Source organism: Lithobates pipiens, unplaced genomic scaffold, assembly GCF_037356315.1.
Source record: "Lithobates pipiens isolate NorthernLeopardFrog02 unplaced genomic scaffold, aLitPip1_a1.2 Scaffold_8, whole genome shotgun sequence".
NCBI lineage: Eukaryota > Metazoa > Chordata > Amphibia > Anura > Ranidae > Lithobates > Lithobates pipiens.
In genome coordinates, this window is record NW_027507903.1 from 4,608,818 (window position 1) to 4,622,672 (window position 13,855).

A 13,855-nucleotide genomic window follows, 5' to 3' on the forward strand; every position below is an offset into this window, starting at 1 on the left:
AGCTACTGGTTGTAAGGTAAGGGAACCCCTCGCCAGGGCTTTTACCTTTGAGTGGCTGGTGCCGTTACTCCTGGAGCTCCTGAAGCCACTGCTTTGGACATTCTCCTGTTGAGGAAGAGTGGTACGAACGTGCCTCCAACAGCTACCTGTGCAACTGCAGAAAGAGAGGCTGCACCAGCCGAACGCTAGGTTCCCCTCCACGTGCCGCGTCCGGAACCGGAAGACGCGGATCCAACGAAGAGGTCCGCCCCCACCGGAATTGACGTCGCCCGCCAACCGGTCCGGCCTCTGGCTCCCAGCCGACTGGATACACAGGGGGGCCTTGGACGTCCTCGTTGCAGCGCCCCACTGGGCGAAACGCAGGGATGAACCTCCCCAAAAACTTCCTGCTTTCCCCAAGCGAAGATTGGAGTGCGTATAGAGAAAAAGGTCAGTCAAAAGTTCAGCTTCCCCAGCCGACCGGACTGCCTGTTCCGTTAAAACACCCGCGGGTGAACGGACGGACGACCCTGTAAAACTTCCTGCTTTCCCCAAGCGAAGTTTAGGGTGTATAGACAGTACGAACGCTTCAGCTCCCCGCTGATCCGACTGTCAAGGGCCGACCGATAGACGGTCGGGTAACCGAGTGGGGCCGGGGCTCCGCTCGGATAGCTTCAGTCTCACCGACCGAATTCAGCTAAGGTTCCTTAGCGATGTCTCCCCACCGGAGGAAACACCATAACTGAGGAACGAAGGGAGGAGGAGGCTTAAATCATGAAAATGAAGGCGGTGTTTCCTAAGAGGGGAGGAGCCAGTGTCTCTCAAAGGTGGCTGTCCTGAAAGACGATTGGGGAAAAACGAATTCGGAATTAAACTAAATTGCACATGTCTAGTAAACACACAAATCCCGGTTCTGTCAGGGAACAGGAGACATATTATGTGTTCCTGCTAAGTAGGAGCAACAATCTGTCTCCTCCTCTAGTCAGCCAAACCCCCCCCCCCCCCCACAGTTAGAACACACATAGGGAACACAGTTAACCCACTTGATGGCCCCCCCTAGTGTTAACCCCATTCCCTACCAGTGACATTTATACAGTAATCAGTGGCTATTTTTAGCTCTGTTCGCTGTATAAATGTCAATGGTCCCAAAAAAGTGGCAAAAGTGTCCAATCTGTCTGCCGCAATCCCGAAAAAATAAATAAAAAAAAACCGACAGATCACTGCCATTACTAGTAAAAAAAAAAAAAAAAAATGAAATAATGAAAATGCCATTACTCTCTCCCCTATTTTGTAGACACTATAACTTTTGCGCAAACCAATCAATATACGATTATTGTGATTTTTTTTTTTTTTTACTAAAAATACGTAGAAGAATATATATTGGCCTAAACTGAGGAAGAAAAAAAAATAAAGATAAGAAAAAAATAGCGGGATATTTAATATAGGAAAAAGTAAAAAATATATATTTTATTCAAAATTGTCGCTCTCTTTTTGTTTATAGCGCAAAAAATAAAAAAATAGTGATCAAATATCACCAAAAGAAATCTCTATTTGTGGGGAAAAAAAAGGACACCAATTTTGTTTTTGTATAATATTTCACAATAACGCAATTGTCAGTTAAAACGACGCAGTGCCGTATTGAAAACAAAAACAAAAAACGGTTTGGTCATTAAAGGGCCAAATGACATAATTTTGTTAGATTATATATATATATATATATATATATATATATATATATATATATATATATATATATATATATATATATATATATATATATATATATATATATATATCATATACATACACACACACACACACAAATACACACACACACACACACACCTTATTTTTATACAGTACACGTATATATTTATTTATGGAATAGTGTGGACACGAGCTGTCCCTGTATTCCACATTTTCCGTGGACTTCTCTGTGGGGTCTGCCCCCTTTGGCTGTCCTTTGGTCTAGAATCTCTGGATGGGTTTTTCCTGCCTCACCCCCCAGATCAGATCAATGCAATCTCCATTCTCCCTTTCCTTTTTTAGGAACTGGGCTATTTTCCAGCTGACCAGTAAGTACAGTGGAACCTTGGATTACGAGCATAATCCGTTCCAGGAGAATGCTTGTAATCCAAAGCACTCGCATATCAAAGCGAGTTTCCCCCATGGAAGTCAATAGAAACCAAGATAATTAGTTCCGCATTGACTTCTATTGCATGCAATACCGCATGTGGCCAGAGGTAGGAGGAGGGCCCCGGAGAGCCTCGGAAATACTCAGGGACAGCTCGGCTGAACTCGGAAAGGCTCAGAAACACTCGGGAACTGAGTATTTCCGAGTGTTTGAGTATTTCCGAATCGTTCCGAGTGTCACCGGCGCCCCCCGCATAGCCAAATGCGGTCCAAGACAACACTCACAAACGGAGTCAGGATTTTTTTTTTCTAAATAGTTGCTCGTCTTTCAAAACGCTTGTTAACTGCGTTACTTGTTAACCAAGGTTCCACTGTACCAGACTTCTTGTCCTTCCTGCTATAGAAACTGTTCAATAAATCTGACCATGTACTATTATATTTTTATATTTTTTTTACTCATTTACCATTATAGATATTTCCTATACTGTACTCCTGATAAGTGGACACGATCCACAAAACACGTGGAGTTCCATAACGATTTTTCAAGGATGTCAAGATATGCATTAGTATAAATATCAACTTATTTGTTCCAATATGTGTTTTCTATTGGTCAGCTAGTTTTAATGACTTTTCTGTGGCTCAAATTCGATGTATTCTGGGATCATGTGTATTTATTTTTGGATTGCAATACATTTTCAAAACCATTTATACTCTTATTTTTTTTCTGGGCAGTAACATGCCTCAAAGTCCCATGACCACTGTTTTTTTTTTTTTTTTTACATACATGTATAACAGGGATGGAGGCATGTCACAGTGGTGTAGACATGTGCAATTTGTTTAGTTCCGAATTCGTTTTACAAATTTGTTCATTCCGAAATTTCTGAATTTTTCGAATTTCAGATTTTTCGAATTTCAGATTTTTCGAATTTCAGATTTTTCGAATTTCAGATTTTTCGAATTTCAGATTTTTCAAAAATCTGAAAAAATTAAGAAAATCAGTAAAATTATAAATAACTAAATATTAAATTATAGGTATTGGAATTTCCTTTCAAATTTGGCTGTTTGTGAACTTAAAGAGTACGAATTTATCCAAAGTTACGAATTATCTGAAATAATGAATGCCGTATCTAAAATGAATGGAATGTAACAATCTAATAATAATAATAAAACCTTTTTATTATTTATTATTAATTTGTTCCATTCCATTTGTTTGGATGCGGCATTCATTATTTCGGATAATTCCTAACTTCAGATAAATTCGTATTCGTTACTTTCTCAAACAGCTAAATTTGAAAGGAAATTCCAATACCTATAATGTAATAGTCATTTCGAATTTTACTGATTTTCTTTCTTTTTTTCAGATTTTCTAATTTTCGGATTTCCGAAAATTAAGACATTCGGAAATGAGAAAATCCAAATTTTCTGAATTCCGAATTTCCCAAAAAAAAAGCAAAAAAATTTATGAAATTAAAAACGAACAAATTTTTTGTCAGTACATGTCTACCTTGGTGATTGTTAGGTCATATTTATTTTTATTGTGTAATGTCACCACCTCTCCTCTCAACCTCTTCCAATTGGATGATGACAAGGCGTTCGCCGATTGGATAGGTGGAGCAGAGGGGAAGTGATGTCAGGATCTCCGCTTTGTTCTATTAATATACTAGGCATTATGGGAATGACGGCAGTGCTGAGCAAGCACCCCACCCCCCTTCAGTGGTAGGTGTCCAGTAGGGCAGTTTCTTGGCACAGGACCCGGAAGATCACAGCCAGTGCTGGGACAAGGTCATCCAGCGCCCAGGACAAAGATGGCAAACTGCCCCCTCTTGTAACAGAAGGAAGGCGCCTCCATCCTTACAAGTAAACCATTGTGCCCAGGGCAGCCGTCCCTCAGGCCCCCCCCCCCCCCCCACCCCTTGTCCCCACCCCTGCTTACATTGTGCCAAGCTGGACCTATGGAACTATACAACACAGATCATACCTGAAGTACAATAATCCAAGAATACAATAAAATGGGGTGGAGTGTTCCATCTGGGCAAGGACAACTGAAAATCTTGTAGAACCTTACCAAGACTGTATAGACTCAGCGCTCCGTAGTCCAGGAAGAAGCAGATGTGTCTGGCCTGGGTAGACATGACACTGAAGGTATGCGCCATGGTGGACATCAATGGATAGATGCAGCAGGACACCAGGAAGATGAACAGGGGCCACATAAACGGGTCATATAGGGATCCTGGAGAGATCAGGATAGACCCCAATCTCCATAGAAAGTACCTGCAAATACAAGGAACACAATGTATACATTTATTCTGTACAAAGCACTATGTACAGTTATTAACCTCTTCAATGCCGGCACTTTTACCCCCTTCCCGGCCAGGCCAATTTTCAGCTTTCATCGCTGTCATACTTTGAATGACAATTACGTGGTCATGTAACAATGTACCCATATATGACATTTTTATCATTTGTTTTCACACATATAGCACCTTCTTTTGGTGGTATTTAACCACTTCAATACCGGGCATTTATACAGCTTCCTTACCAGACCAATTTTTAGCTTCAGTCATGCAACACTGTACCCAAACAAAATTTGTATCATTTTTTTCATACAAATAGAGCTTTCTTTTGGTGGTATTTAACCACTTAAGGACCAGGCCTCTTTTTCGGACTTGGTGTTTCCATGTTTAAAACAGTTTTTTTTGCTAGAAAATTACTTAGAACCCCCAAACATTTTATATTGTTTTTTTTCTAACACCCTAGAGAATAAAATGGCGGTCATTGAAATACTTTTTTTCACACCGTATTTGCGCAGCGGTCTTAGAAGCGCACTTTTTTTGGAAAAAATTCACTTTTTTGAATAAAAAAATAAGACAACAGTAAAATTAGCCCAATTTTTTTTTATACTGTGAAAGATAATGGTATGCCGAGTAAATCGATACCCAACATGTCACGCTTCAAAATTGCGCCCGCTCGTGGAATGGCGTCAAACTTTTAGCCTCAAAAATCTCCATAAGCGACATTTAAAAAATTCTACAGGTTGCATTTTTTGCGTTACAGAGGAGGTCTAGGGCTAGAATTATTGCTCTCGCTCTACCGATCGCGGCAATACCTCACATATGTGGTTTGACCACTGTTTTCATATGCGGGCGCTACTCACGTATGCACTCGCTTCTGTGCGCAAGCTCGTCGTAACGGGGTGTTTTTAAAAAATTTTTTTTTTTTTCTTATTTATTTTAATTTATTTTATTTATTTTTACACTTTTTAAAAAAAATAAAATAAAATGGATCACTTTTATTCCTATTACAAGGAATGTAAACATCCCTTGTAATAGAAAAAAGCATGACAGGTCCTCTTAAATATGAGATCTGGGGTCAAAAGGTCCTCAGATCTCATATTTGGGCTAAAATGCAACAAAAAAAAAAAAAAAAGAAAAAAAAGAAAATCTGACATTTAAAAAAAAAAAAAATATACCTTTATGGTATAGAGACGAGTGGGGGCCATCTTAGCCTCACTCGTCTCCATACCCAGCAGACTGAAGGACCCGATCGCCTCCGCCGCTACCGACGGCTCCGGTAAGCGGCGGAAGGTGCGGGAGGGCGGCGGGAGGGGGGGTGGCACCTCTCCCGCCGCCGATAGCGGTGATCTCGCGGCGAATCCGCCGTGGAGACCACCGTTATCGTACAGCCGACCGCCGCCTGAAGAGATGGATATCTCGGTTGTGGCAGCAGCTGCTGCCGTTACCGAGATATCCCTCTTCAAAAAATGGACGTACATCGTCGTGCGGCGGTCGGCAAGTGGTTAATCACCACAGGGTTTTTTATTTTTTGCGGCATAAGTGAAAAAGAGCGAAAATTTTGAAAAAAAAAAAAACACACTTTTTTTTTAGTTTCTATGATAACATTTTGCAAATAAGTCATTTTTGTTCATAAATTTGGGCCAAAATTTATACGGCTACATCTCTTTGGTAAAAATAAACCAAATTCGTGGATATTATTTTTTACACTTTCTTTGTGAAATGGTAGGGGTGCCACCATTTCGTACCCCCTTACCATTTCAAACAGGAGGGGGCCAGGATCTGGGGGTCCCCTTGTTAAAGGGAGCTTCCAGATTCTGATAAGGGTCTGGTATGGACATTTGGGAGGAACCCCACATCATTTTATTTTTATTTGACGCGCGGTTCCCCTTAATATTCATACCAGACCTGAAGGGCCTGGTAATTGAATTGGGGGGGGGGGGGGGAACCCCACGCATTTATTTATTTTTTTTAATCAATGACTGTTCTCTGTATTATGGAGCCGACAATTCATTATAGCTGCGAGTGATTTTAAAGGACTTTTTTTCCTGCAGAAATGACACTTTGTGCAGCGACAGTTCTAAGCACGGGAAACATGCGCCCCTTCACAGGCATACTATAGACACCCCCCAGGTACGAAATTTAAAGGAATATTACACTTTTATTGTTTCACTTTAAGCATTATTAAAATCACTGCTTCCGAAAAAACATTAGTTTTTAAAACTTTTTTTTTTTGCATTGATCCATGTCCCCTGGGGCAGGACCCGGGTCCCCAAACACTTTTTAGGACAGTAACTTGCATATTAGCCTTTAAAATTAGCACATTCGATTGTGAACGTTCGAGTCCCATAGACTTTAATAGGGTTCTAAAGTTCACACGAAGTTTAGGTCTGTTCGCAGGTTCTGGTGCAAACCGAACAGGGGGGGGGGTGTTCGGCTCATCCTTACTCCTCATATTACAATAGGCCCAGGTGGGAAGGGGTTAAAGAAAAGGCTGTCTGGGGTAATTTTTTTTTTTTCTAACTTTTCACACATGTTAAAATCAGCATTTTTTGATAGAAAATTCCTTAGGACTCCCAAAGATGTTATATTTGCTGAAAGCAGAGGCCCAGGAGAACAACATGGTGCTTGTTGTCTTTTTTTTTTTTTTTTTTAATGTCACCCGATATTGGTGCAGCTGTTTATCAAATACAATTTAATTTTTTTTATTTTTTTGGGGAAAAATACACTTAAGAGGAACTGCAGTTTGCTCACATAATTTATAAAAAAACAAAAAAATACAAAACAAAAAAAAAAAACATCTTTGCCATTCTGAAGCTTCTCTCCAACCACTTTGCATATTATTTTATATACTTAAATAATAATATTATTATTATTTATTATTATTATTATTATTATTATTATATACTGTGATTCTGTTCTTGCCAAATATGCTGCAGAAATCTCCCTCCACTGAGTCTGGCTGCAATTATTGTAACTGTGGGCAGCTGAAGCTTCTGCCTGTTCATTTCCTGGATTTACGCAGACACACAGAGGCACACCTCCAGCTCTGCAGCTAGGGTTGCCACCTGTCCAGGATTCACCCGGACAGTTCGGGTTTGGAATCATGTGTCCGGGTTTCAGACTGTCTGAGACCCAGACGCATTATTTAGACTGGACTATGGCTTCTCAGCAGGATTGCTGGCTGCAGTTGTCTCAGCTGAGTGTCTGTTACACTCTTTCACACTGCCCAAAGCCAACACTAACACCCCCCCCCCCCCCAAAAAAACCCCCCACACAGATGGGAGAGGAGAGAGGGCTCAATCTGCACCTCTTACTCCACCCCTACCCCTCTTTGTCTGCTCTCACTCCAGTCCCCGGCGCTGTGCCTCAGAAAAGGAAAGTTGGGGCCAGAAATTTTGAAGTTGAGCTGCCTCAAATACATCTGGATGAGAGGTGCTGCCAAAGGGTGAGTTAGCTCACCATCCATCCCTGTCTGTGATTGAAGTCTCACCCCCCTTCTCTCTCCTGCCTCTGAGTAAGTACACAAAGGTAAATCAGGGTTCCCAGAGCACCCCTTACATCAGAGTCCCCTTTACACCAGAGGCCACAATGTTTCCCCTTACATCAGAGTTCTCAGTGTTCCCCCTTAAATCAGGTTTTCCAGAGCATCCCTTATGTTAGAGTCCCCAGAGTTCTCCCTTACATCAGAGTCTGCAGTGAAGGGGAACTCTGCGGGCTCTGATGTAAAAGGGGAACTCTGCGGGCTCTGATGTAAAAGGGGAACTCTGCGGGCTCTGATGTAAAAGGGGAACTCTGCGGGCTCTGATGTAAAAGGGGAACTCTGCGGGCTCTGATGTAAAAGGGGAACTCTGCGGGCTCTGATGTAAAAGGGGAACTCTGCGGGCTCTGATGTAAAAGGGGAACTCTGCGGGCTCTGATGTAAAAGGGGAACTCTGCGGGCTCTGATGTAAAAGGGGAACTCTGCGGGCTCTGATGTAAAAGGGGAACTCTGCGGGCTCTGATGTAAAAGGGGAACTCTGCGGGCTCTGATGTAAAAGGGGAACTCTGCGGGCTCTGATGTAAAAGGGGAACTCTGCGGGCTCTGATGTAAAAGGGGAACTCTGCGGGCTCTGATGTAAAAGGGGAACTCTGCGGGCTCTGATGTAAAGGAGGACTCTTGTTATTAATGCCATATGATTAGAAATGTTATTTAATAGCAAAATATATGTATAGTTTATACTATAAAAAAAAAATTGCTGTGCGCCGCTAAAGTGTTCGGGTTTGACTTGGAAAAAAAGGTGGCAACCCTATCTGCAGCTCTCATTGGCCCTCTTAGGACTCACCTGGCAAACTCTCACAATAGTAAGAGAGAGAGAGAGAGCTGTGTAGGGTGTCATAAGCCTAGGCTAATGACCAGACAAGAAACAGGAAGTGGGCTGTATAAGGTATCTACTGGCAGAAAAAAAAATGTTTTACTATCCAAAGTTAAAACAGCAAGAGCAGAAGATTCAATAGATGGAAAGATGAAAAAACGACTGAAGGTCCGCTTTAAATGTATTTGAGTGCACACAAACACAATATTACCCAATATTTTGGTAAAAAATAAAAAAAGTTGATATTGTTCTGAATCAACAGATACCAAATATATCAACATTTAAAAAGCTGTGCGCACCATAGTACCTAAAATCGTCCGCAGGTCACACTTTAAAAGCCTTTACAGGTTATCAGCTTTGGGTTAATTGTGACCGATGGCCCTAGGATTATTGATCTCACTCTGACAGTCATACACAGAAAAAAATAAAAAAAGGAAAAAATAAAAAAGCACAAACAAAAAAGAAGACTAATGCAGCCACCAGATCTAATAATTGGTAAACTACAAAATATATTACATTTTTGTGACCAGGCTCAGCCATCATTTGTCATTTTAGGACAACACACACAAAAAGGTGGAGAGGGTCTTGTTCCGAAGGTTATGATTGCCGAATTCTGTCACAGAGCCAAGTCTGGTTACAGCATGATAAGGAGATTTCAGTACGAGGGAAACACAACATATCGGTAAAAGGTGCATGAAGTACTTGGGAAAGCATAGCTCACAACTGTCCCCAATTTACAACAATGTCCCTCTTGTCCCTCTTTACTCCTCATTTGTCACTCATGTTGGTCTGATCTCTATAGATGTACATAAAATGCACTTTTCATCTTTCAAAAAGCGTTTCCCAGCGCTAAGCCTTTCATCCAATTTTTTAAAATTGCTGCATTTGTAAAATTTTAAAAGCCAATATAAAAAAAAGGAATACTAGTATTAAAAAAATAAAATAAAAAAGCCCTTGTGGATTTAATTAACCTTTTTTTGGTTAATTCTCCTTTAAGGGGGTGTGGCAGGGGGGCGTGTCCTATGCCGACATACGTTTGCTAGTAGGCATCCCTCACTCCCATCGACTTGGCTCCATAACACTGGATGACGGAAGCAACATCAAACGTCACTTCCGCCCAATAGTCTTAAAGGGGGCAATTTATTATTCATTTTTTTTTTTTTTTATATAAATACATTTAATTTATTTTATTTATTTAATTTAATTTATTTTATTTTTTATTTTATTATTTTTTATTATTTTATTTTTAAGTGTCTTTTTTTTTATTCCTTATTTATTTTATACTTTTTATTTTTACACTGTCCTTTTATAAAAAATAAAAAAAAATTTGGGTCACTTTTATTCCTATTAGAAGGAATGTTGACCTCAAGATCTCACATTTAAGAGGTCCTGTCATGCTTTTTTTCTATTACAAGGGATGTTTACATTCTTTGTAATAGGAATAAAAGTGACCCAATTTTTTATTTATTTTTTTATAAAAAGGACAGTGTAAAAATAAAAAGTAAAATAAATAAGAATACATTTTTTTTTTTTTTTAAAAGCGCCCCATCCTGCCGAGCTCGCGCACAGAATCGAACCCATACGCAAGTTGCACCAGCATATGAAAACGGCGTTCAAACCACACATGTGAGGTATCGCTAACATCATTAGAGCGAGAGCAATAATTCTAGCAAAAGACCTCGTCTGTAATTCAAAACGGGTAACCTGTAGAAAAACAAAAAATTTTAACGTCGCCTATGGAGATTTTTTAAGGGTCCAGGTTTTTTGCCATTCCACGGCAGCCACAATTTTGAAGCAGGACATGTTGGGTATCAATTTACTCGGCATAACATTATCTTTCACAATATCAATAAAATATTTTCAACTGTTGTCTTTTTTTTTTTAATAAAAAAAAAAAAGTGTATTTTTTCCCCAAAAAAAAAAATCACGCTTTTAAAGACCTCAACGCAAATATGGTGTGACAAAGTAATGCATGACCATCATTTTATTCTCTAGGGTGTTTGAAAAAATAAAAACTAAAAATAAATAAATATTATATATATATATATATATATATATATATATATATATATATATATATATATATATATATATATATATATATACACACACATACATCTACACAAATGTTTTGTCTTTCATTTTTATTTTGCTAAAGAACAAAATAAGGCTGGATGTGCCCTGTGAAGCGCCTCCATCCCTGTTATGCATACAAAAATAGGATTTTGCTCGTGGGACTTTAGATGAAGCTCGACACAGCTGGTAAAAGAAAAAAAAAAAAAAACCATAGTAGAGATTACATATAGCACCAATAAAGGTCATCTGAAAGACGTTTCCATGTTGCCAAACAAATAAGCCAATCCATAGAAATTTACAAGATTTCACAGAAAGTCTATAGTAAATGTAACATAGCATCTAGAGTGATCCGACGCGTTTTGTATGTTCTCACTTCGCTGGGGCAGGGGTTGAGGCATATATAGACATATGTGGACTTACTGTGAAATGTTGTATATTACTATGGATTGTACAGGTATAGTTGGGCCAATTTGTTTGGCAACATGGAATCTTCTTTCAGATGACCTTATCGGTAAATATTATTATATATATATATTTATAATTATAATTTTTATATATTATAATATTTAAATAATTGTACCGAGAATCAGGAAAGTACCACCTATTGACCACTAGATAGAGCTGATGATCATAGGAAATAAATACTTATTAACCATGATCGTGACCGCCATCTACTGGTCATAACGTAGTAGACATGTGCAATTTGTTTAGTTCCGAATTCGTTTAATGAATTTTGACAAATTCATTAAAATTTCCAAATTTTTTCAATTTCCGAATTTTTCAATGTAAGAATTTCTGAAAATGCAGAATTTTCCAACTTCCAAATTTTCCAAATTTTGAAAATTCGAAATTGGGAAATTGTAAAATCTGGGATTTTCGGATTTCTGAATTTTCAAAAAATGCAAAAAAAAAAAAAAAAAAAAAAAAAGAAGAAGAATGAAAACGAAAACCCCCGGCGGGGGGGGGGGGGTTGTCATATCTTCAGCTCTGGAGTGTTCATACTGGGACCTGTAGTCTTTCTCTTTTGGTCACATCCCCCAAAAGTGCAGGACTACATCGTCCTCAGGCATGTTTTTTTTTTTTTTTTTTTCAGTTGACATTAGCAACAGCTTGTGCTCTGTCCTGTGGAGAGGTGTGGGGGTGGCAGCAGCTTTTCAGGGGAGAACAATAGGAATCAGAAAAAAAGTGATAACCTGTCCTGCCACTTTTTTCCCCAGAGGAGCCTGTGCAAGCAGGTATTGCAATATATTATTACATTGTATATATATATATATATATATATATATATATACACTAAAATATAAAATGAGATATATATATATATATATCTCTATCTATCTCATATATATATATATATATATATATATATATATATATATATATATATATATCTATGAATATATATATAATATGAATATATATATATATATATATATATATATATATATAATATATATATATATATATTATGAATATTATATATATATATATATATATATATATATATATATAATATGAATATAATATATATATATATATATATATATAATATGAATATAATATATATATATATATATATATATATATATATATATATATATATATATATATATATATATATATATATATATATATATATATATATATATATATATATATATATATATATATATATATACACACACACACACATACATATACATATACACATACATACATACATACATATACATACACACACATATACCTCTCTCAAGCTTTTTATCCATGAGGAACCCTTAAAATATTTTAGGTACTGGGGAACCGCTGCTAAAATTAGTTCTTTGGGGGATCATTGGGAAGAATGCTTCTTACACTGGTGGCCATTGTGAAGAATATCTCCTATATTGGTGATTAGTGGAAAAAAACACCCTTTATATTGGGGTTCAGTAGGAAGAAAGTCTTGCATCATTAGTCAGTGGGAAGAATTCCCCTTACATTGGTGATCAGTGGGAAGAACGTTCCTTACATTGGTGATCAGTGGGAAGAATGTCCCTTACATTGGTGATCAGTGAGAAGAATGTTCCTTACATTGGTGATCAGTGAGAAGAATGTCCCTTACATTGGTGATCAGTGGGAAGAATGTTTCTTACATTGGTGATCAGTGAGAAGAATGTTCCTTACATTGGTGATCAGTGGGAAGAATGTTCCTTACATTGGTGATCAGTGAGAAGAATGTTCATTACATTGGTGATCAGTGAGAAGAATGTTCCTTACATTGGTGATCAGTGAGAAGAATGTTCCTTACATTGGTGGTCAGTGAGAAGAATGTTCCTTACATTGGTGATCAGTGGGAAGAATGTTCCTTACATTGGTGATCAGTGGGAAGAATGTTCCTTACATTGGTGATCAGTGGGAAGAATGTTCCTTACATTGGTGATCAGTGGGAAGAATGTCCCTTACATTGGTGATCAGTGGGAAGAATGTTCCTTACATTGGTGATCAGTGAGAAGAATGTTCCTTACATTGGTGATCAGTGAGAAGAATGTTCCTTACATTGGTGATCAGTGGGAAGAATGTTCCTTACATTGGTGATCAGTGGGAAGAATTCCCCTTACAGTGGTGATCAGTGGGAATATTGCTCCTTGCATTGATGGCAAGTGGAAAAAATACTTGGTGGTCAGAATGCCTCCCTTACAGATAGCTAAAAAGATCATTGGTGTCATGTCACTGACTCTACCACGTGGCTTTGGCCCCAGAACTAAGCAGGCACCATCATATGGCAATCAAATCAGCTGCAGATCAAGGAACACCTAGCAACCTCTGGAGAAACCCTAGTTGCGGATGGTTGTATTAGACTGTAATCCAGTCTTGCTGGAAATGGTCAGATTTGGAGTCACCTATTGGCCTACTCCCATTTTGATAATTACTGGGAAATGATGGACTCCTTGCTTGCCTGGTCTTTTGGAAGACTTTACAACACATATAAATGGAAAGAGTTCAGGTCATTCATTGAAGGGCACTTACAAAGACCAAATAAGG

The 13,855-nt window shown here is 38.4% G+C and overlaps 1 protein-coding gene across 7 annotated transcripts in view; it reads right to left on the minus strand.

Moving 5' to 3' along the window:
* Positions 1 to 13,855, minus strand: part of PAQR5 (progestin and adipoQ receptor family member 5) — a 617,270-nt gene that overhangs the window by 34,113 nt on the left and 569,302 nt on the right. For all 7 annotated transcript variants that reach the window (XM_077472843.1, XM_077472844.1, XM_077472842.1 and 4 more), the window contains one exon: positions 4,178 to 4,383. In XM_077472843.1, the coding sequence (XP_077328969.1) occupies positions 4,178 to 4,383 (206 nt within the window). The remainder of the gene's footprint in view (positions 1 to 4,177; positions 4,384 to 13,855) is intronic.